Source organism: Leopardus geoffroyi, chromosome D4 (genome assembly GCF_018350155.1).
Source record: "Leopardus geoffroyi isolate Oge1 chromosome D4, O.geoffroyi_Oge1_pat1.0, whole genome shotgun sequence".
In the NCBI taxonomy this organism is placed as follows: Eukaryota; Metazoa; Chordata; class Mammalia; order Carnivora; family Felidae; genus Leopardus; species Leopardus geoffroyi.
In genome coordinates this window covers 56,469,235-56,491,490 of record NC_059342.1, presented here as the reverse complement: position 1 = coordinate 56,491,490, position 22,256 = coordinate 56,469,235, and the positions used below count along the sequence as shown (strand labels likewise).

Sequence of the window (22,256 nt, the reverse complement as noted above, 5' to 3'; positions counted from 1 at the left end):
TGCTCAATTAATGATAGTAGGCAGCATTATATTCCCATTTATAGACCCTGCTCTGCCCTTAGTCACACAGATTCTGTGTGGCCCTTGTTTACTAGGAAGCATCTACCCTAGGGACTAGAGCCTTCAGCAGCTCACATTTCCACCTAAAAGTTCAATACTGAAACATGTTTGTTCCTGGAAAGAGGGGCTCTTTGAAGCATGCAAACCCACAGATGCAGCATCCTCCTTCCTGGAGCCCAGGAGACTTCTTTACCATTTCAATTGTCTTGGTCCTTATTTTAAAACTCACTAACAGGTTTCCATTAAGCTAAATTGAAACTAAATACCTCACCAGCTTGCAGTTTCCATTTTTAAAAGGGTAAGAGCTCTTAGTCCCAAAGGAATAGTAATTCACCAACAAATCTTCCTCTGGCTACACTGACTACATTTTAAATCTCTGAGCCTAGTGCAGTGTTAAATGCACACAGAAGGCACTCAATAAGTGTAGTTGAAAGAAATCTCAAAATTTTGAAACATTAGATATGAAAGGTAATAGACATTATCATACACTATTGTGGGAATGCCAATTGATGCAAACTTTTCATAGGGTTATGTGGCAATACCTGCCAAAATTTTAAATGCAGATACCCCTCAACTCAGCAACTCCACTTTCTTGAATTTTTCCTGTGAAAGTACTCATACACATGCATAAGATGTACAAAATTGCTGACTGCACCATTATTTATAATATTTTTTAATGGGGGAGACCCAGATATTCATTTGTGGGGCCCAGTTAAATAAATTATGGTATAGCCATTCAATAAGATACTATGCATATTTTTATTTTTTTTTTTATACATTTTTTTTTCAACGTTTATTTATTTTTGGGACAGAGAGAGACAGAGCATGAATGGGGGAGGGGCAGAGAGAGAGGGAGACACAGAATCGGAAACAGGCTCCAGGCTCTGAGCCATCAGCCCAGAGCCTGACGCGGGGCTCGAACCCACGGACCGCGAGATGGTGACCTGGCTGAAGTCGGACTCTTAACCGACTGCGCCACTCAGGCGCCCCAAACCATGCATATTTTTAAAAGAATGAGATAAACATTTATGTACTGTTATGGAAAGCTCTCCAAGGTATATTGTTAAATAAAAAAGCAAGCTACAGAAATAGATGACCCATCTGCTTACTTTAAGAATATGCATATATGTGTATTTGCATATACATATAAAATTTCTGCAAGAATATATAGACTCTGTTGATAGCAGTTTGGTTTAGGGAATATGACTGGGGAATTGTGGGGAAGGGGACCAATACTTTTATTGTATACTCATTCTCATGGTTTTAATATTTCTAATGTGAATGTGCATTACTTTTATTATTTAACATGCTAATTAAGAATTTTTAAAATCAGAGACACCTGGGTGGCTCAGTAGGTGGAGCCTCCAACTCTTGATTTTGGCTCAAGTCATGATTTCACAGTTCGTGGATTCAAACCCCACATAACAGCATAGAGCCTGCTTGGGATTCTCTCTCTCCCTCTCTCTATGCCTTCTCCCACTCATGCTGTCTCTCTCTCTCTCAAAAATAAATAAACATTAAAAAGAGAATTTTTAAAATCAATGAAGTACAGTTAAAGAGGTTTTTCTTTGCTGTTAATGCAGTGTTAGCACAGTGCTCTGAATGCAGAAAAAGGAGATATGAGACCAGGCTGGTGCCTCCATGGAAACCTATGGGACCCTTGCCAGATAAGGCTACAGAAGGCAAGGAAGGTAGGATTTAAAAGCTGAAGCTCTAGAGTATGCCTTGGCTATGTTCCTGACTCAGCCATGAACTATATGTGTGACCCTGAGCACAGTATTTAGTTTCTAATCCTCATTTTCTCTTCTCTAAGGTAGAGAAAAATATTAGTGCTCTTCTCAGAGTTGCTCAGAGGATAAAATAAAACAATTCATGAAGAGCACCTAACTCAGAGCCTAGCACTCAGTAAACCAAGTAACAGTGGCAGTGTAGACTTTGTGATTGTCATTATTTTATTATTCTATCATGGTCTGCTATGCATGGCAGTTGAGTCCCATTCAGAGGGCATTTATTGAACAATTGAAAAGTATGTTATCCAGGCTCCAAGAGGTCCTTATCAGAAAGGAGCCTATAACCCTGAGAGTGTCATAGAGGGATAACAATAAAAACACCTTCTGTTTATATAACATCTTTCAGTTTACTAAACACTTTTGAGTACATCATCTCATTTGACCCTTAAACTAATCTTTGGTGGATGGATGTTAAATTTTGTCCTTTTTTTCCCCCTGAATCTATTGAGATGTCATTATATGCTATTTCCCCTTTGTTCTGTTTTTTGTTTTGTTTTGTTTGTTTTCTTTTTACTGTTTAAAGTTTATTTATTTATTTATTTATTTTTTTCAACGTTTATTTATTTTTGGGACAGAGAGAGACAGAGCATGAATGGGGGAGGGCCAGAGAGAGAGGGAGACACAGAATCGGAAACAGGCTCCAGGCTCTGAGCCATCAGCTCAGAGCCCGACGCGGGGCTCAACTCACGGACTGCGAGATCGTGACCTGGCTGAAGTCGGACGCTTAACCGACTGCGCCACCCAGGCGCCCCTATTTATTTTTTTTTTTTTTTTGAGAGAGAGAGTGGGGAAGGGGCAGAGAGAGAGAGAGGGAGAGAGAGAATCCCAAGTAGGCTCCACGCTGCCAGCATGGAGCCCAATCTGGGGCTCTAAGTCATAAACCATGAGATCATGACCTGAGCCTTAACCAAGAGTCAGACACTTAACCAACTGAGCCACCCAGGCGCCCCTATTTTTTTTTTTTAATGTTTATTTATTTTTGAGAAAGAAAGAGACAGAGCATGAGTAGGAGAGGGGTAGAGAGACAGAGGGAAACACAGAATCTGAATCCAATCTGCCAGCACAGAGCCTGACATGGGCTCTAACTCATGAGCTGTGAGATCATAACCTGAGCCAAAGTCAGATGCTTAACCAACTGAGCCACCCAGGCACCCCTGTTCTATTAATGTGAAGAAATACTTTGATTTATTTTTTAATGTTGAGCTGACTTTGCATTATTGGGATAAACCCCACTTGATCTATTATTCTTTTTATGTATTGCTGAAACAGTGTTGTTAATATTTTGTTGGAGTTTTTGCATTTATGTTCATAAGGGATATTGGTCTGTAATTTTCTTTTCTTTTTTTTTTTTTTTTAAATTTTTTTTTCAACGTTTATTTATTTTTGGGACAGAGAGACAGAGCATGAACGGGGGAGGGGCAGAGAGAGAGGGAGACACAGAATCGGAAACAGGCTCCAGGCTCTGAGCCATCAGCCCAGAGCCCGACGCGGGGCTCGAACTCACGGACCGCGAGATCGTGACCTGGCTGAAGTCGGACGCCTAACCGACTGCGCCACCCAGGCGCCCCTGTAATTTTCTTTTCTTGAAGTAACTTTGATTTTGATATCAGAGTTATTCTGTCATCATCAAATCAGTTGGGATTTGTTCCCTTCTCCATTTTCTGTAATACTTTGTGTAAGATTGTTGTTATTTATACCTCATGTACTTGATATAATTCATCAGTGAAACCAGTAAAACCTTCTTTGTAGGAAGGTTTTAAGTTAAGGTATGGAGTTCTCATATTTTCCTTTTCTTCTTGTGTCAATTAAGGTAAATTGTGTTTTTCAAGAAATTTGCCCATTCCATCTAAATTGAATTTATTGCCATAAAGTTGTGATAATATTTCCTTATTATCCTTTTTAATGTCTGTAGGATCAGTAGTGATTTCTCATGTTCCATCCTGATATTGGCAGTTGTGATTTCTTTTTTTATTTAAGTTTATTTATTTATTTATTTATTTATTTATTTATTTATTTTTGAGAGAGAGAGAGCATAAGTGGGGCAGGGGCAGAGAGAAAGGAAGAAAGAGAATCCCAAGCAGGCTCTGTGCTATCAGCACAGAGTCCAATGCGAGGCTCAATCCCACCAACAATGAGATCACAACCTGAGTCAAAATCAAGAGTTGGATGCCTAACTGACTGAGCCACCCAGGCACCCCTGTTGTGACTTCTTTTTATCTTGATGTGCTCTGCTAGATTTTGTCAATTTTATTAACCTTTCAAAGAACGTACTTCTGGCATTGTTAATTTTCCCTATAGTTTTTCTCACTGTTTCTATGAAACATTGCGTTTAAATCTTTCCCTTTTTTTTTTCTTTTTTCTAAATCAGGCATTTGAAACTATGCAGTTCCATTATGCACTTTAGAAGCACCCTAAAACTTGTGATGCCATATTTTCATTACCATTCAATTAAAAACATTTACTACTTTCCCTTGTGCTCTTTCTTTTCTTTTCTTTCTTTCTTTTTTATTGAAATATAGTTGAGACACAATATTACATTAGTTTCAGGTGTACAACTTAGTGATTTGACAAATTTATACATTATGCTATGCTCACTACAAGTGCAGCTACTATCTGCCCTTGTGCTTCTTTTGACTACCTTTATTTAGAATTATGCCTTAATTCCTAAATATTTGGGTATTTTAAAGATATTGCTGTTATTTTTTATTTAATTCCATTTTGTTCAAACTATTCCTAGTATGCTTAGATTCTTTCTCTCATGGATGGATGTTGAATTTGAGTTGAATTAAAATCTGTAAAATTTTAATCTTTTGATATGTCTTGGGACTTACTTTATGTCCCAGCATATGGTCTATTTTTGTGAACATTCTGCAGTTCTTGGGTGTAATTTTCATTCTACAGTTCTTGGCTGTAGTGTTCTATAAATGTTAATTAGGTCAAGTTGGTTAACCAAAATCTTCTATATCTATCAGTTACTGAGAGACAAGTATTAAAATCAACTATCTTTGTGTATTTTTCTTTCTCCCTTTAGCTCTGCCAGTTTTTGATTCATATATCTTGAACTTCTTTTTTTAACTTATTTTTAATGTTTATTTATTTATTTTGAGAGAGAAAGTGTGCATTCATGTGTGCACGTGCATGTGACAAGCCAGGGAGGGGCAGAGAGAGAATCCCAAACAGGCTCCACATCTCAGCACAGAGTCCCACATGGGGTTCCATCTCACAAACCATGAGATCATGCCCTGAGCCAAAACTAAGAGCGGGCCACTTAACCAACTGAATCACCCAGGTGCCCCAATGAGACATTGGAATTTCATCACTAATTTTTTTTATTTCTTTATTTTTGAGAGAGAGAGAGAGAGTGGGAGGAGGATGGAGAGAGAATCTCAAGCAGGCTCCATGCTGTCAGCACAGAGACTGCCGTGGGGCTCAATGTCATGAACTGTGAGAGCCTGATCTAAGCTGAAATCAAGAGTCCCATGCTCAATCAACTGAGCTACATAGGAGCCCCCTTTTTCTAGAGAGAGAGCACACATTCAAGAGGAGTGGAGAGGGAGAGGGGGAGAGGGGGAGAGGGGGAGAAAGGGGAGAGAGGAAGAGAGGGAGAGAGGGAGAGAGACAGAGAGAGAGACAGAGAGAGAGAGACAGAGAGAGAGAGAGAATCTTAAGCAGTGTCCATGCTCAGCACAGAGTCTGACTCAGGGCTTGAGCCCATGACCCTGGGATCATGACCTGAGCCAAAATCAAGAGTCCCACACTCAACCAACCAAGCCACCCAGGTGCCTTCATATATCTTGGACTTCTATTAATAGGTGCATATACATTTGTGACTTTATGTCTCCTCTTGAATTGACCATTTATCATTATGAAATGTCCCTACAAGTAGGGACACACTTTGGGAATACTCCTTATCTTGAAGCCCACTTATTCCTGCTAATACTTTAACCACATAACTTTCTTTCAATTGCCATTTGCCAGGAGAATTTTTTCTACTATTTTATTTTCAACCTTTCTATGTCTTTGTGTTTAAACTGTATCTCTTGGGGTGCCTGGGTGGCTTAGTTGGTTAAGCAACTGACTCTTGATTTCAGCTCATGTCATCATCTTATGGGTCATGAGATCAAGCCCTGCATTGGTCCCTGTACTGACAGTACAGAGCCTGCTTGGGTTCTCTCTCTCCCTTTCTCTGGCTCTCTCTCTTAAAATAAATAAATAATCTTAAAAAAAATAAACTGTATCTGTATCTCTTATAGGTAGCGTATAGTTGGGTCTTGCCTTTTTTCCCCCCTAACTTAATAAACTCTGCCTTTTAAAGTAATGGTATGGTTGCCTTAGTATGTTGCTGTTTATTTTTTATTGTTTTCCATCTGCTTTTCTTCCTCTGTTCAGCTTCTACCTTCTTTTGTGTTAACTGAGTTTTTTTAGTATTTCATTTTATTTTCTCTATTGGTTTTTTAGCTGTGCCTTTTTATGTTACTTTTTAGTGGTTACTCTAAGGTTTATAATATGCATCCTAAACTTATCATAGTCTACCAAGAATAATTAACATACCACTTCATATTTCACAATGTAATAATCTTGTAACGTCTTAGTTCCACTAATCACCACCACCTCATCTTTTGCCCTATTGTTGTCACATATTTTATTTTTATATACGTTATAAGTCCTACCTCATAATGGTATTATTTTTTGCTTTAAACTGTCACATATGTCTTTTAAGAAAATAAATAGAAGGAAAAAGAGCTAGTCTTTCATCTTTAGCCACATATTTATCATTTCTAGTACTTTTTGGTCCTTCCCATAGATAGAGCTTCTATCAAATATCATTTTTCCTTTAGCCTGCAGAACTTCCTTTTGTACTTCTTACAGTGAAGATTTGCTAATGACAAATTCTCTCCGCTTTAGTTTATTTGAAGATGTATTTATTTCACCTTTCTTATTTGAGGGATATTTTTTGCTAAATGTAGAATTCTGGGTTGACAGTAATTTTCTTTCAGTGCCTTTAATATGTCATTATATTGTCTTCCAACCTCCATTATTTACAATGAGAAGTGAGCCATAATCATATCATTATTCCCCTGTATGCAGTGTGTCATTTTATTCTGGCTACTTTCAAGATTTTATTTTTATTTTCAGTTTCCAGTATTTTGACTATGAGGGACATAGTTTTCTTTGTATTTATCCTGCTTAGGGCTTACTGAACTTCTGATAATGCTATACGTTTTCCACCAAGGTTAGGAGATTTTAACCATTATTTCTTCAAATATTTCCCTCCTCTTCTATTTCCTTCTGGGATTCCAATAACATACATGTTTCCAATACACATATGACATATTCCCAAAAGTCACCAAGGCTCTTGTTTTTTAATCTTATTTCTCTCTGATCTTCAGATTAGATCGTTTCAATGGACTCATCTTCACATTCAGCTTTTAGGCCCATCTAATAAATTTTACATTTCTGATATTTATTTTTCTGTTTCCATTTTTCTGCTTAGATTCTCCATGCATTAAGTCAATATTTTCTGTAAGTCCATAAATATATTTATAACAGCTGCTTTAAAGTCATTGTCTGCTACTTCTTTCATCTGGGTTACCTCATTGGTATCAGCACACTCTCCTTTGAGATCTACCTCCCTGAGCCATGGTTAAGAAATTGTTCCCTGCCACAGAGCAAAGATAAACACATGACTGACTCATGCTGGGTGTTTTCCTTCCCTTAGGAATCACTGTCCCAAGGGAATGCAGCATATATTGTGTCCAGAATTATAGCTGGTAACAGTGGTAGGGCAAGTCCAGTATGGATTATTCCATTGTGGCCAGAATATAAGTCCCCTATACCAAGGTCTTTAAAAGTTATATACAGTGTGCTGCATTTTAAAACTCATTGCAGAAATGGGATGTTTAAAACACACATACAAACAACAACCCTAAAGTAAAGGCTTTTGTAAAAGATGGAACATTTTGTAATGTAAATATCAGCCCTGAATGGTGGCACTGGGTTGGAAGAAATCGGAGGCCCTTCCTGCACAATTTTTGAGAAAGATTTTTCAGAAACATTGTAGAAGTTACTTTGGAGTAAAGCAGGTTATACCTTGCACTCCTTGTAAGGGAAACTGCCCTGCTCATAGCTTTGGCTGCTTGGAAAGTCATTAGGATTCTGTCCCTCCCTGAATCAGACTAGGGTGAACAGATAAGCTAGGGTCAATCAGATTTCTTCTCCACGAGTTTGAACTGGGAGTACCACGAGAAACAGCGGTTGGATGCAGATAGTGATGAAGATGGTTGTGAGTCAGAGAGAGGCCGAAGTGGCATGATGAGCTGGAAACACACTAAAGTTATGAAGGAGCAGAAACCGTGGAAAAATTCGCTGATTGGGAAATGAAAATAGGGAATGAAACATAGATGCTAAGAGAAGTAGACCATGAGAGATTTGAGAAATTAATTAGTACTTGCATCTGTTTCAGAACCAATAGTTTTCCAATTCTGATTCTAGGCTACTTATGTATTTATAATATACACCCACAATCCCCCACAAATACCCTTTACCCCTTCACCCACCCTCCCTTTACTTGAGGTAACTTGAGTGAGCCAATGTTCTTTGCAATTTAAAGAGCTTAACTGAAATTTGTGTGCCTTAGAGTTTGCCAGGCCCATAAAGAGCAGAAGTAGGAAAGCCTTGAGTATTCCAGGCCAAGGGAACAAAATCATTAACAAAGAACAGAAGGTTGGAATCATGTGTCTGTCTAGGGATCAGCAGATTTTTTTATCCACTTATATTCTAATTTGTCCCAAAGCAAGATTTGAGGCTGACTATATGACACATGGAAAAAAATAAATAAATGAGAAAATGGATGTGAGGTAAAAATAAAAGTAGGAAAAAAAGCTTAACATTAGGAGTAGGGTCCCTACATAATTAACAGAATTAGATTGCTGCTTTGACAAAGGCAAAGTCATGAGCCACTTCTGCTTCAGCCCCAGAAAGAAAAATTAGTAGTCACGGTATTGTAGTACGTACTTTTCCAACATTCATTTATTTTCTCATCAACTAATCCATGCAGTCATTATTCATTCATCCAGTAGTTATTAAGCATCTACTATGTACCAAATCCTAGGATGACAGCTAAAGAAAAACCCAGGTTGAGTTAGTCCTACCTCCAAGAGTTCTCAAATCTAGGTCAGATAAATAGAGGACGTAAACCCACCATACAAACCAGAATCCAGTGGCTTCATGAGTAGGACGGTGTTTTGAGACACAAACAGTGAAAAAGTTTGATCAACAGCTGTGTCCTTTGCTTACTTCTTCCATACAACTCTGTCCCAGTGATAGGGAAGACTGAACACTCCATTCAAATCCCTAACTGGCAGAAAACAATTTCATGTCACTTGCTCACAGCTGGAGCCAGAGAATCAAAATTACTCTTCAGCATCAGCTTGCAGGCTGCAAAGCCCAGGGATAAGCACAAGCCCTCTGCCATTGTTATTCGAGTACCTGGCATGTACTGAGTACTAACAATGTGCTAGGCTCCACAGTAAATAGGGCAGGAGACTAAATTCTGGCCACAAATGCTAACAGCTGTTTTGTAATCTGATAATTGTGCATGACAAACCTCAGACTGTAATTCTGAAAATAGCATGACTATAATCATAACAAAATGGAACGGCCATTGGAAAAATTTGTTTTCTAGTTATCACTTCCAGAAGGAATTCCATAACACGACTAGAGTTAGAGAAGAGAAAATTCTCTCAACTTCCTGCCACTAAACCTCTAAATTATCATCATCTGCATCCATCCCTTCTTCCTTTCTTCTCTCCTGGTACAGTCTCCTGTCCACAACTGATCCGCTCTCACCTCCTCTTCTCAGAGACTTGGCTCTAGTCAATATGTTATCTGTCTCCTGATCCCCAATTTCTTCTTATCTATGCCAGAGTCCTTCCCCTTGGCATTTAACATATTCAAGTCTTACTGTCATCCCTTAAAAAAATCCTTGTCAACCTGGTCTTTACTGTCTTCTTAGTTCCATTCAGTCTGGCTTTCACCTCAGAAATTGTTCTTTCCAGGGTCCCCAGTTACCTAATTAGGAAACCCCAGTTTCCTAATTATTATATCTAATGGCTATATCTGGTTCTTATCTTCACTGACCCCTTAGCAGCATGCAACATGGCTGACCACATACTCTATAAACACTGTAAATACACTATAAACACACTCTTCTTTAGGACATTATTCTTCCTTGTTGTCTGCCATGTATGTTCTTGTATGCCTTCTATTCTGTGTTGTCTTCTAACTTCTCTGGTCACTTTTTCTTATCCTACATTTTGAACTCTTCTTCCTTTGTTCAAACCTTAAATCATGGTGCTCCTCCTAGAAATCTTCCCTCATCCCCCTAGAATCAGTTGTTAGCATACCCTACTACATGCTTTCATAGCACTCTATGCTACTTCACAACCACATTCTATAATTCACTCAATAATCATTTATTGAGAGCTTCTGTTGTGATGGTCACTGTGCTAGGAGCTTGAGAATAGATGTGAGCAAAAAACATCCACAGATCTTGCTCACAGTCTAATGGGAGAGACATACAATAATCAGATAATTACACAAACAAGTGAATAATTACATACTAAGATGCAGGCTAAGAAAGAAAGGATCAAGAGCAATGAGACTACATAATAGAGGAAACAACCCTATGTTCATTAACAGGATGGCAGCATTGAGGCAGGTTGTGGGGATTGATGATTGGGCTGAAATCTTAGGAATACGTGTATAAGAGAGGATTTGAAGAGTGTTCCAGAGAGAGGAACAGCACTAATATGGGAAGAGTGGTAAAATTAAGGCTTAGAGATCTAAACAAGCCTCAGCCCATATAGGCCCCTGAAGTGTTATCTAAAAAAATTTTCCCTATCCTAAGAGCAATGGGAATTCATTGAAGGGTTCTAAGCGGGAGATGACATAATCAAAATGACAGGTTTTTGAAAATGTCTATTTATTTATTTATTTTGATGGAGAGAGAGAGTGCAAGCATGAGCAGGGGAGGGGCAGAGAGAGAGGGGAGAAAGAATCTCAAGCAGGCTCCCTGCTATCAGCCCAGAGCCCGTGGGGCTCTATCCCATGAACTTTGAGATCATGACCTGAGCTGAAATCAAGAGTCAGACGCCTAACTGACTGAGCCACCCAGGTGCCCCTCAAACTGACAATGCGAAACAAATCATTCGATGCAGTTGTAGAGAATGGATTGTAAGGCGTATGAGTGGATGAGAGTACTGGTATAAGGCTTTTACAGTACTCTGAGTGAGAGATGGTATAGGCTGGGCTAGGAAGGTGACAGTGAATATGAAAAAGTGGTTTGATTTGAGAGGTATTTAGGAGATAAGGGGTGAATAATATCTAGGGCTTGAGGAAGATAGGAGGTATAAGGATGACACTGAGAAAAAGGGTCACAAGAGAGTGGATATCTTAGTTTGAACGTATAGAAACACTTTAACTGCCCTTAGATTCCACTCACCTCCTCTTGTCCTTTCTTCTATGGATCCCAGGCTCAGTCACCAGGTCAAAATTTCTGAATCATCTAAGATTCTTTTTTGGCCTTGTATGCATTCTTGCCCATTCTCCCCTACCCTAGTCACCTCTCATCAAGATCATCAGTTCTAAAAGTACTGTCCCTCAGGGGCCTCTGGAGAGACCATAAGATGATCCAAAAATGCAAATGCAAGTCCTTTCTTTGGCTCTCACAGGCAAATGATGCAAAGTTCCAGACTGATTTTTTTTTTATGGTAACTAACTGAGTTATAAAGAAGTACTAAAATTTGTTAGTCATAAACTAAAATTAGCTTTTAACTGGAGTTCACAGAAGACTCTAATTCAGTTCTCTACGAAGAAGTCTGGCTGCCAGGCAATGTTTGGCAACGTTGCAAAGCTCCTCCTGCACATATACACATTGCAACCAGTTGGAATTCTCAAATTTTTTGGGAAGGACACTTTGTTATTGGGGCATTACCAGTGATGTTTTGGGCTGGTCATGGTTTATGGTGCCTGGCATTCATGCATTTTAATTACAAATTATGATTCATGGAGCTCTATCACAACCAATTTAATATGCCATGGGTTATTTGATTAACCTGATAGAGTAGAGGGATACACCTCTCTGATCTTATTTCCTGCCACTGCCCCCCTTCCTCCTGCCTTGCTGATCTAGAACATTTATAGCAAGCTTCCACACCAGGAACTTTACTCTTGCTATGCCCTCAGTCTGGAGGCTAACTTGTTCATTTCTTTTGGATCTTTCTCGAATGCCACCTTTGTGAGGCCTTCTGTGACTGCTATGTTTAAATCATAATCTTCTGGTTCCCTGAACTTCCTACTCCATTTCCCTGCTTTATTTTAATCCTTGACACCTATTATCATCTGATAAGCTGTATATTTTACTTATTTGTTTATTGACAATTTACCTCCAACTAAAAGATAAGATCCATGAGAGCAGGGATTTTTGTTTGTTTTGTTTGTTTCTGTATCACCAGTGCCTAGAACAGTACCTGGCATATAGTAGGTGATCAATAAATAATTGTTGAATGAGAATGACTATGGCATCAGAATTGTTGACCTCTTAAATCTCTAATACCCAGATCTTAAGGCATGGGTACATGTGATTCAATTTTGAATCATTCATAGCTCTACTGCCAAAGCAGATATAAACATGAACCCAGAAAAACATGCTTCTATAGTGACATTTTCTTGATATCACTCCCCACTAGTCTCTTCATCTCAGGTGTTCCCCTTCCTATACTATTTTTTTTTAATATGAAATTTATTGTCAAATTTGTTTCCATACAACACCAAGTGCTCATCCCACCAGGTGCCCTCCTATACTTTAAACACACTCAAAGGGGGCGCCTGGGTGGCTCAGTCGGTTGAGCATCCGACTTGGGCTCAAGTCATAATCTCATGGTTCGTGGGTTCGAGCCCTGCATCGTGCTCTGTGCTGACAGCTCAGAGCCTGGAGCTTGCTTTGGATTCTGTGTCTCCCTCTCTCTCTGCCCCTCCCCCACTCATGCTCTGTCTCTCTCTCTGTCAAAAATAAATAAACATTAAAAAAAATTTAAACACACTTGGATCAAAATTTCTGAAGAACAACTCCAGGCATTCAGAACTCATATTCATTTCATTTTCAGAATTTAATATATTCCAGGCATTGTGCTATGTTCAGGGGAATCAACGATGAATGAGACAGACATTCTCACTATGCTATCACATAGTCTAGGGGGGCTATCACCCTATCCTGTCTCTCCAAAAAGGGGACTTAATATCTTATAGAATATGACAGCCAAGCTGAGACCTGATGTATGGCTGGAAAATGAAGAAATTTGAGGCAGAATGGCATGGAAAAGGTGGACACAGACAAATGATTATACCAGGCAGGTAGAGGAAACATCAGTTTCAAAGGTCTAGAGGAGAAGAGTGTGTGGATGTCATTTTCCAGGAAGTGAGGGCAGTTCAGTGTGCTGCAACTATGGAATTTTCACAGAGCAATGGTGGGATCTGAAGTAGGTTTTGTGGCAACAGCTAGACCTTGCAAGGCTTTGCAGGCCATACAAAACAAGTTGGACTTTTGGGACTTTATCCTGAGGGCAAGAGGGAGTCACAAGCTCAGTCCTGACCTTCCCTTTACACTGCAGGCAGCCAAGTCATAGATACCTCCTCCCTGAAGCTTAGGCTGCTTCAACCTGTATGTCTCTCTTCCTGCCAGACCCAGGGATCCCATCCTCTCTTATCTTTGTATGCCTGTGTTCTCTCTCCCCTAGAGGGAGGAGTTGTGCTAGGTTCAGGGGAACCCCAGAGTTCCCCAGAGTTCCCAGAGGAAAGGCACAACTTCTCAAACCTCTCTAGACTGTCGCACACCCAGCTCACCAGTGACCCTGATTGACCTTCACTGAGACAAGAGAGCGAAGAATACAACCTAGCACAACCCAACCTTTTCTCACACCCCACTCACCAATATTACACATTAAAACAACTCTTCCCTCTAGGGGGCAGCACTGATGTGTCCATAGTCAGTGTATACATACGTGAACATAGGGTTGTTTCCATGCGTCCATGTGTATATGGCCGGTTGACCCAGGCTTTTCTGATTCCTATCTGCTGTCACCGCTCTCTGCTCTCAGTGAAACTAGACTCTAACGTCTCCCCTAATGGGCTGGAGAAACTGACCCCAAGCTTGTTCAAACTTTAAGTGCCAGGAAACACAAATCTCATCTGCAAGTGACAGAAAGCAATGGTTACCTGGGCCTGCAGGGTTGGGAAGAACTGACTGGGATGAGGCACAAGAAAACTTTGGGGGTAGAGGAAGTGTCCTATATCTCAATTGTAGTGGTGGTTCACAAGTGTATAAATTTGTCAAAACTTGTCAACATGTACAACTAAAATGTCCATTTCATTGTATGTGAGCCAGGCATCAGTAATGCTGAATTTAAAACAAACTTTATGTAAATTAAGTCAGTAGGCCCAAGCACTGTATATGAGCTTAAAAACACAGCCACCCTGACATAAAACTAGGGCATGGCCATACAGGAACAGCAGCCTCCTCGTAGTTGCAGAGATCTAAGAGAGATGAGTCCACCTGCTCTGGAAGGACAAGTGAAGGAAGCAAACTAGCAAAGACTAATATGGAGAAAGACAAACCAAAATATGTAAAGTCACAAACAGCATGGACACAGATTTGCTTTCCAAACCTCAAAATTCCTAGATCTGAGTGAAGGAAACTTAGAATAAATAAATAGAAGTTCTGCTTCACAGAGTCAGAAACCGCATATTAGTCCCAAGGTGATAATTCATAAAGGGTTTGGAAAAAGTGAATTCTTAAAGGGCTGAGTGACAACCACAGAGGGCTCCTTGAGAAGCTGGGCCTTACCTTACCTTCCAGAGTGATGCTGGGGAGGAAAGCAGAACTCTGTACTTGGTGGGTGAAGGGGCTAACTCTTGGGTATCCAAGTTACCCAAGGGATGACATCTGGCCAGGTGGCAACAAGGACACAATGTTCAAATGGCTGAATGAGTCACAGGAGTGGTCCAGGGACTCACAGCAAAGAGAGACATATGAGGCTCCAGAAATAGTCGGGGCCAGTGTTTGGTGTGTCCAAGTGTGTGATGTGGGGGTGGGGGGCAAGAATGGGAAAAAGATCTCTCTTCTCTTCCTCTTTACCTGACCTCTCTCTCCTCACAAGTCTCCCAGCACAGAAAATCTAAGCCAAACTCCTGTACATAATCTGTTCTGTGTCTCCTGTACAGTTCTCTTGCACTCCCTCTGTGGGGTCTCAAAGGCCTGTGTCCCCACCTAGCCCAGCGCTGGACATACAGAAAATGGCTGGAAAAAGAATTTCTTTGGGACAAGAATATAAGGGCAATGAGGAAGGTATCAGTGGGAGTGGGGGTGGGAGGTAAGACAGATGGACTGGTCAGGAGGGTCTGTGGTGTGAGTGGAGAGAGGGAATGGAATGGCGAGGTGAGGACAAGTGAAAGGAAAGTGGGAAATAGTGGAGGGGCAGTGTGTGAGAGGAAGCTAGGATTAGAGGGAGAGAAAAGGACAGGGTTAGAGGTCAGTGGAAACACAGGCAAGGGGTCACAGAGAGAGAGGTTAAGGGTCAACAAGGAAAGGAAGATGAAGGATCAGTAGAAGATGATCAGTGTCCTCAGAGGTCATTGGGAGAGGGCAGTCGGGGTGTGTGGTACCTGCTTACGAGGCGGCTGTTTATGGGGCATCTTGGAAGAAGCAGGAAACACCTCAACACTTGGAACACCTACAAAATACTCTCTCGCCTGAGGATTAGGAATGTGTTTGTCCCCTCGATCACGCACAGGAAATCCGGATTCTCTTTCACTTCAATTCCCAGTTGCAGGGGTTCTTTGGGGACAGCAGTCGATGTGGGTCCCCGCGCCCTTGCAGTATAGAATCGGCTCCTCCCAGACGCGGTTGCCCAGCAACCAACCGTTAGCCAAGGCGCAGGCGCCTCTGACGCTCCCTCCCGGCTCGAGGGAGAGGCGGGACTGGGCGCGCGGGGAATCTCCGGCTCCACTAAGACCCGCCCCCTCAGGAATAAAACGACCCGCGGCCGAGCGCATTAGAAACTCCTGCATGTGGGCGGGGCTGGAGCACCCAGGCACCACCTCCTCATGAATAATGCAAGTCCAGGCGGTGTCCCGGACCCGGAAGTGGAGTTGCCGAGTCACCGCAGTGGCTGAGCGGCTGACAGGAGGCGGCGGCGGAGGAGGAGGCGAGGCAAGACCTGCGGCTCGGCAGGGCCCCAGCCGCGGTAGCACTAAGGCAAGCCCACGGAGCCACGCTGGTCTCAGTCAGCCAGCGAACCTCCCACCCCTCGCCCACCCCTCCATCTGCCCGGACGCCTGCCCGCCCGACTCGTCCCGGGCGGCCTAGTCTGCACCACCCACCCGGCTACTGGGGCCGCCGCCCCGCGCTGTCCCGTCGGCGTCCCTGGCCGCGCCCGGCCCCGGGCCCGCTCGCCCGCCGGCACCATGATGGAGGAGATCGACCGGTTCCAGGTGCCCACCGCGCACTCGGAGATGCAGCCGCTGGTGAGGGGGCGGGCGGCGGGCAGGCCAGGACCGGGAGGGGGCGCTGCCCGAGGGGGAGGAAAGGAGGGAATCAGGCTTTGGTGGCTGTGCGGAGGGGGCGCCTTGGGATGGAGCAAAGGGAACCTTGAAATCGCATCGCCGGGGGAGGGGGACTTGTAGGACTAGAAAACCGTAGGAGAATGAGCGGAGTGACAGCAAAAAGGCATGTAAGGGCTTAGGGCATAGTCAGCAGAGACAGGCCAAGGGAGAAACGGGGAGGGCCGTCGGGTGGAATGTTTGGGGCACAATGGTGCACACCGCTAGTGGAGGCCCTTAGCTGGGAAATGAAGGAAACTGTCATAGGGCACCGCCGCGGCCAGGCCCAGGGGCTGGGATGAGAGGTGAGGAGCCGCTTAGCTTTAGAGGCCTGTGATGCTCAGCGCGGGGGAGGGGGCCAGGGAGCAATTAGGCTAAAAGGGACTGGGAGTAGGCTTGCAGAGAAGGAGGGAGCATGCCTGCCAGTTTGCTGGATACGGATGGGAATTCAGGCCTGGGCCAAGGACCGGTGGGTACAGGGGGTCGGTGCAGCACCCCTGAATTACGTTCTTCTGAGGAGAGCGCAGGCAGTCTAGGCTGGGGGTGCTAGAGCTGGAGTCGAGGGGGAGAGAGCTCGGCGGCGAGGTGGAGAAACAGGGGCGCGGATGAGAGAGCTCTGGAATCGACGGGAGAGGGGGCGGGGTCGCGCCGGAGCCTCCAGTGCCCACCCTTTCGAAGAGCCCCCAGCATCCTCGGCCTACGTGCTTCGAGTCTTTGCTGGGCGCCCATCCTGCTGCCTGTCCGCGGTCCGGGAGTCTGGGAGGAATGATGTCATCGCTGCCGGCGCGGAGGGGATGGAAGGGGGAGGGCGACGCGGGCGACCGAGGCCAAGCTTAGGGGAGACCATGCCCTATGGCCACCGCTCAGGGGGGATTACCTGACTGGCTTGTACGACCGGCGGTGGGCAGTGGGGCGAGAGGCGCCGCAGCGGCCTAGCCACCTGGTATAAGGAGAGGGGGAAGGGAGGGAGTGCCCCTCTCTGTTCACTTTTCCTTCTCCCTTCCTCCTTGGAGCCTGAGGGGGAGCTGGAACGAGGCAGGGTAGGCCAGGAACCTGAAAGGCGTGGATGCCCTATTCTCTGAGCTATGCTGGCGCCTAGCAGAGCTCTCCAAAGCTTGAAGATCTGGGGCTCCCTAAGGCTCCTCCTTATATGTTAGGTGGGGAGGTGAGGAATATGTTCCACATTTGGGCCCCTAGACCCCTGGCTAACAGATGTGCTTTGTAGCTTCCTGAGTAAGTAACCTACCCATTACAGCAGACCAGACAGACTTTGTCAGGGACCCATGACCAACTCTAAGCCACACCTTTTGGGGGATGGTAGAGAGAATCATTAGGAGCCACCTAGCAGGAAATGAGCCTTTTTCCCTTTTTGTTACTACTTAGTTCTAGAAGCCCAAACAGAAGCTCTACATAAGTATACAGTATTAAACTGGGGAGAGAGATGCTGATGGACTTTTTTCCTAGGCTGATACCATCATTGGAATATTGGGGGGGCCAGAAAATCCTGGTGAGAAGTCTGTCCCATGAACTTGAAGAACTTTAGGCTGGTTTAAGAGGACATTCTTTTCTGGATTATCTTTCCAACCAACCTGGCTTGTCAAATTAGATGGCCCTTCCAGTTCTAAGCATCTAATCGAGAACCAAAAGGGATGATGGATGAAATAGGAGGGAAAGGAGGTCCAAGTTAGTCATGAGAAGAAAGCAATGAGTTGGTTCTTGCCTCCCATCTGGGGTTCCTGAGAAGGTAGTCAATAGTTGTCCAAGGAAAGGGGGGGAAGGAATGAGGTCACAAGGCTTTCTTAGTTGTCCTTGGTACCTTTGTTATTGCCTGAAGTTCCCAATGATAGTTTGAGTAAATAGTGACCCCAGAAGACTCCTAAAATGCTCTGGTCTGTGTGACTCTGGATTAGAAGTGCTTATGCGAGGAGGCACTTATCAGAAAAGCTGTGGTTGCCCTCAGACCCTTTTCTTGAAGGCTAAAGGAGTCCTCTGTAAGAGGATACTTTGTTGAGGTTGATGAGAGTGATGGGAGTGGCAATTCAGTAATCCCCCCCTTTAGGGGCACAGACATTGCCCTGTAGATTTCTGCTTCTTGACCTCTGTTTCCAGGTTGAAATCTAGAGGATCCCCAGAACTCTTTAAATGCTCTGTGTATTATTGAGACTAGCAGATTCTTGTGTAGCATTTCTGAAAGAGCCTTCATTGCAGGGCATAAGGAATCAAAACAGTATACCACAAAAGAGAAGAGCAAAGTGGCTCTTTAGAGGTATTTGAGTAGACCATAAAAACTAGGGTCCCAGGATCAAACTCAACTGTGACCTATTTATTATTTATTGAGACCTCTAGGAAGTCTCTCCTCTCCTCTGGATTCAGTTTTCTCATTTATGAAATGAAGACAAACTATCTCTTTAAAATTTAAGCAATAGCTCTTCACTCTGTCTTCCAAGGAATATCATAGGGAGTTGATATCACTGATTTAGCTAATTCATTCACCAAATATTTCTGTAGTATCGTCTCTGTTCCAGATCTTATACTAGGTATTGGGGACACAGTGGTTAGCAACACAGACACAGTTTGGCAGAAGTTTATTGTTCATGCTTACTCCTTCAGTGTGGGCCTGCCCCTCTGAGGGCAGAATAGGGGCTGTCTCCTTTAGCCCTAATGGAAACAAGGCAATGCTGGTATTAGCTTCTCTGCTCTTTACTGGACCAAGCTGTACTGATAAAGGCCTATCACAGGGACTCCATCATTTAAATAACCCTCCCTCACCCATAGTGGTGGAAAGAATCCAGAAGGCATTCCTTACTTAAAAGGCTCTTCTAGGGAAGAAGATTTTTATTTCTTTTTTTTTTTTTTTATTTACTTGAAAGAGAACCTCAGGCTTGAAAAGGAGGTCTAAGAGAGTGGCAGGAGCTGGGAGAGAAGGCACAGCCAGCAGATCTGAGTGTTTCCAAGATGCTAATTTAAGCATTAGTTCCAACTAGTGGGAAGAAGAGGAAGAGATCCCTGCCCTGTTGTTGCTGCTGCTGTTGCCACAGCTGTGTGGAGCCTCCTGTCTGGGGTGGGAGTTTGCCTGAAAGGAATGGCTTCCTTTCTTTTCCCATCACAATTATTTAATTGGCCTGGCTGCATCTCAGCAGCTGAACCAGGCCTGGGCCTATCACTGAGAGCTCCCCAGGGTCTCTTCCTGTCTCCTTATGAAAGGAATGAGAATTGCTCTTGGAGACCTAGTCCCTGTGCTCCACTTCTGCTGTGTTCATCTCCCAGACAATCCTGAGTGTTTCTGAACACAGATTTTCCAAAGAAACTTTCAGGGATAAGTACACCTTGTACTCAGTTTTGTGTCCAAGCCACACATGCACCTCACTGATCTAGGGAAGCTCCCAGATATCCAAGGCTCTCTGTTGAGCAGTTGGGTTGGATTTGGGCTGTTGTTTGTGTGAGTATCAGGGATAGTCTCTCTGGCCCTATTTGTCTGTTGGGCTGGTTAGTGCAGCCTCATAGTCTATGTCTTCTCTTTGGCTTCAATTGGAAAGGAAGAGATTTGTTGAGGGGAAAAAAATGGAGCTTTTAAGGACTTAATTATGTCAGGCAAAATCTTACCTCCTGTGCTCTCAAAGACCTAAGAGACAACCAAAAAAAAAAAAAAAAAAAAAAAAAAGCATATGGCACCATATGGGGTCTCTGTACGCCTGAAAGAAATGGTAGTCTGTCCTCCTTGAAACCCACATTATCCATTAACTCATTTGTTTAGTTCATGAGCGTATGCTCATTTCCAGATACTTTAAGGATAGAGACAAATGAGATTTCTCCAGTAGGTGGCCAGGAGAAGGATGGGCTCAAATAGCTAGAGGAAGCTCTTAGATATATGTCAGGAAAGAGTGGAAATCAGCGAAGGGTGCCCCTGAGTAATAGTGGCACCTCCCTTGTAAGAAGATGAGGAATGCTGAGGTTTTGATACTTTGACCACATGAGTTTGGAAAGATATCTGAGGCTCCTCTTGCCTCTTGACACTCATGGATGGGGATGGTCAAGATAGTAATTCAGTGAGTAGGCCACAGTAGCTCCTGAAAGTGGCAGAGAGAACATTGTAAACAGAGCAGGAAGCCACTAAGGGAAACTGACCCATGTGTATCCTGTGGTCTGGGAGCCTCAAGTTACCTTCTTGTGGTCAGAAGGCTTTTCAGTTTAAGAGTAGGTTCTCCTAGTGGGTGCATGTGGCTTATGACCCAGTAGTACTTCTCAGGTTTTGGGAAGAGGAACACCCTCTTCTCTTTTCCTATATTGCAAAGGGGGGATCAGATTTGCTCAGGCCTCCACCTTCTCCTTTACTACTCCTCTCTTCAATCAACAAACATTAAGAACTTACTTTCTGCCAGATGTTGTGTTGGGCTTGATAACACAGATTCTTGATTCAGGAATACACACAGTCAAGATGGCTTGAGGTACTATGGGTAATTAGCACTGCACGAAGTAAGAACGACGTCAAGCAGGGCCAAAGGAAAACAGGAAGGGCTCTCATCAAGTGATCAGGAAAGGTTTCACAGAGGGGACATTGCTGAACTGGCTCTTAGAAGAAGACTAGCAGCTTGACAAACCAATAAGATGAGGTGAGGGTAAGGGTTCCAAGCAAAGGGTATGGAGGAAGAAACAAAAGCGTGCATTTGAATGAATGAAGGGTTGTAATTAAGGGAATAAAATGGTCAAATTTGAGTTTAGGACTATCACTCCAATTCTGGATGAGAGATGGGAGGTGACATTGGAGGTTGGAAAACGAATATGGAGGTGGTGCAATAATAATCCAGGCAAGACATGATGAAAGCCTACGCTAAAGCAGAAAGAGAGGAGGGACACATATATAGATCCTAATACAGCAGAATAGGCAGGATATGGTATATGTCTGGAGTTCTGATGGAGAGGTTGGGAGTCAAGGATGACTCTCAGGTTTATGGCATGGATATCTGGAAGGCAAGAGGCACCATCACCACCCCAGGAAATTGTCGTGGTTTGGGAGGTTGGGTCTGTGTACCTCTTGGCTTCAGGGACTGCTTATATGGGAGAAGTCTGCTGTTTTCCTTTGCTCTGCTGTTGAAACTGCATTCTTGGGGTTATGAGGGACCCAGAAGTCCTGGAGCCAAAGACCAGAGTGACACTGGCCCCAACAGCCTCAAAAAGGATACTAAGACATGTGCTCACCTGCCAGTAAATACTTTTCTCCTGAAACCTGCTTTGATGAATGCAAGCAAATTGGTGGCAGTAAGGAGTCATGGTATTTTGTTGCTGTTGTTGTTGTTTTCCCAGCAGCGCTTTGATGAAGGAAAAATAAAATCCTTTGTTGGCTAAGAGAGTTCTTTATTTTGTATTTTCTGGCCTGGCCTTTTAGCATCACCCTGGTTAAGCTTATAACAGTTTGCTCTCTACTTGGTTCAGCTAGACTCTTTCACTGACTTCTTTTAGAATGGGTGTGTAAGTTACTGCTTCACTTGCAAGAGTCAGAATGGAAAAGGACACATACCCCCCTTCTCTGAGACCAGCCTGGAAAGCTGCACTTGGGAGAGAAGCAGTTTCCAGGCTGCTATCTTCCAGGCAAGGTGTACCAAGGGAGCAGGCTTCTAGAGTGAGATTGCTTGGAGGTGACTTGTCTTCTTAAAGGCCCCAAGTGTAGTCTCAGTTGGCAGGTGCTTCCATGGGCAGCTGGGTGTTAGGCTGAATCATTTCCAGCCCCCAACTGCCTGCTGCTTTTGACTATTG

At 43.4% G+C, this 22,256-nt stretch overlaps 2 protein-coding genes across 10 annotated transcripts in view; one reads left to right on the top strand and one right to left on the bottom strand.

Moving 5' to 3' along the window:
- The window catches only part of DNAI1 (dynein axonemal intermediate chain 1), a 59,967-nt gene extending 44,089 nt beyond the window's left edge, over positions 1–15,878 (bottom strand). For both annotated transcript variants that reach the window (XM_045470105.1, XM_045470106.1), the window contains exon 1: positions 15,570–15,878. In XM_045470105.1, the coding sequence (XP_045326061.1) occupies positions 15,570–15,599 (30 nt within the window). In that variant the 5' untranslated portion in view covers positions 15,600–15,878. The remainder of the gene's footprint in view (positions 1–15,569) is intronic.
- A 173-nt stretch (positions 15,879–16,051) lies between these two features.
- FAM219A (family with sequence similarity 219 member A) overlaps positions 16,052–22,256 on the top strand; it is a 55,113-nt gene continuing 48,908 nt past the window's right edge. For 4 of the 8 annotated variants that reach the window (XM_045470115.1, XM_045470114.1, XM_045470110.1 and 1 more), the window contains exon 1: positions 16,052–16,397. In XM_045470115.1, coding sequence (XP_045326071.1) covers positions 16,371–16,397 — 27 coding nt within the window. In that variant the 5' untranslated portion in view covers positions 16,052–16,370. Of the gene's footprint in view, positions 16,431–22,256 lie in introns of all 8 variants that reach the window. The other 4 variants (XM_045470112.1, XM_045470111.1, XM_045470108.1 and 1 more) reach the window with 1 other exon arrangement.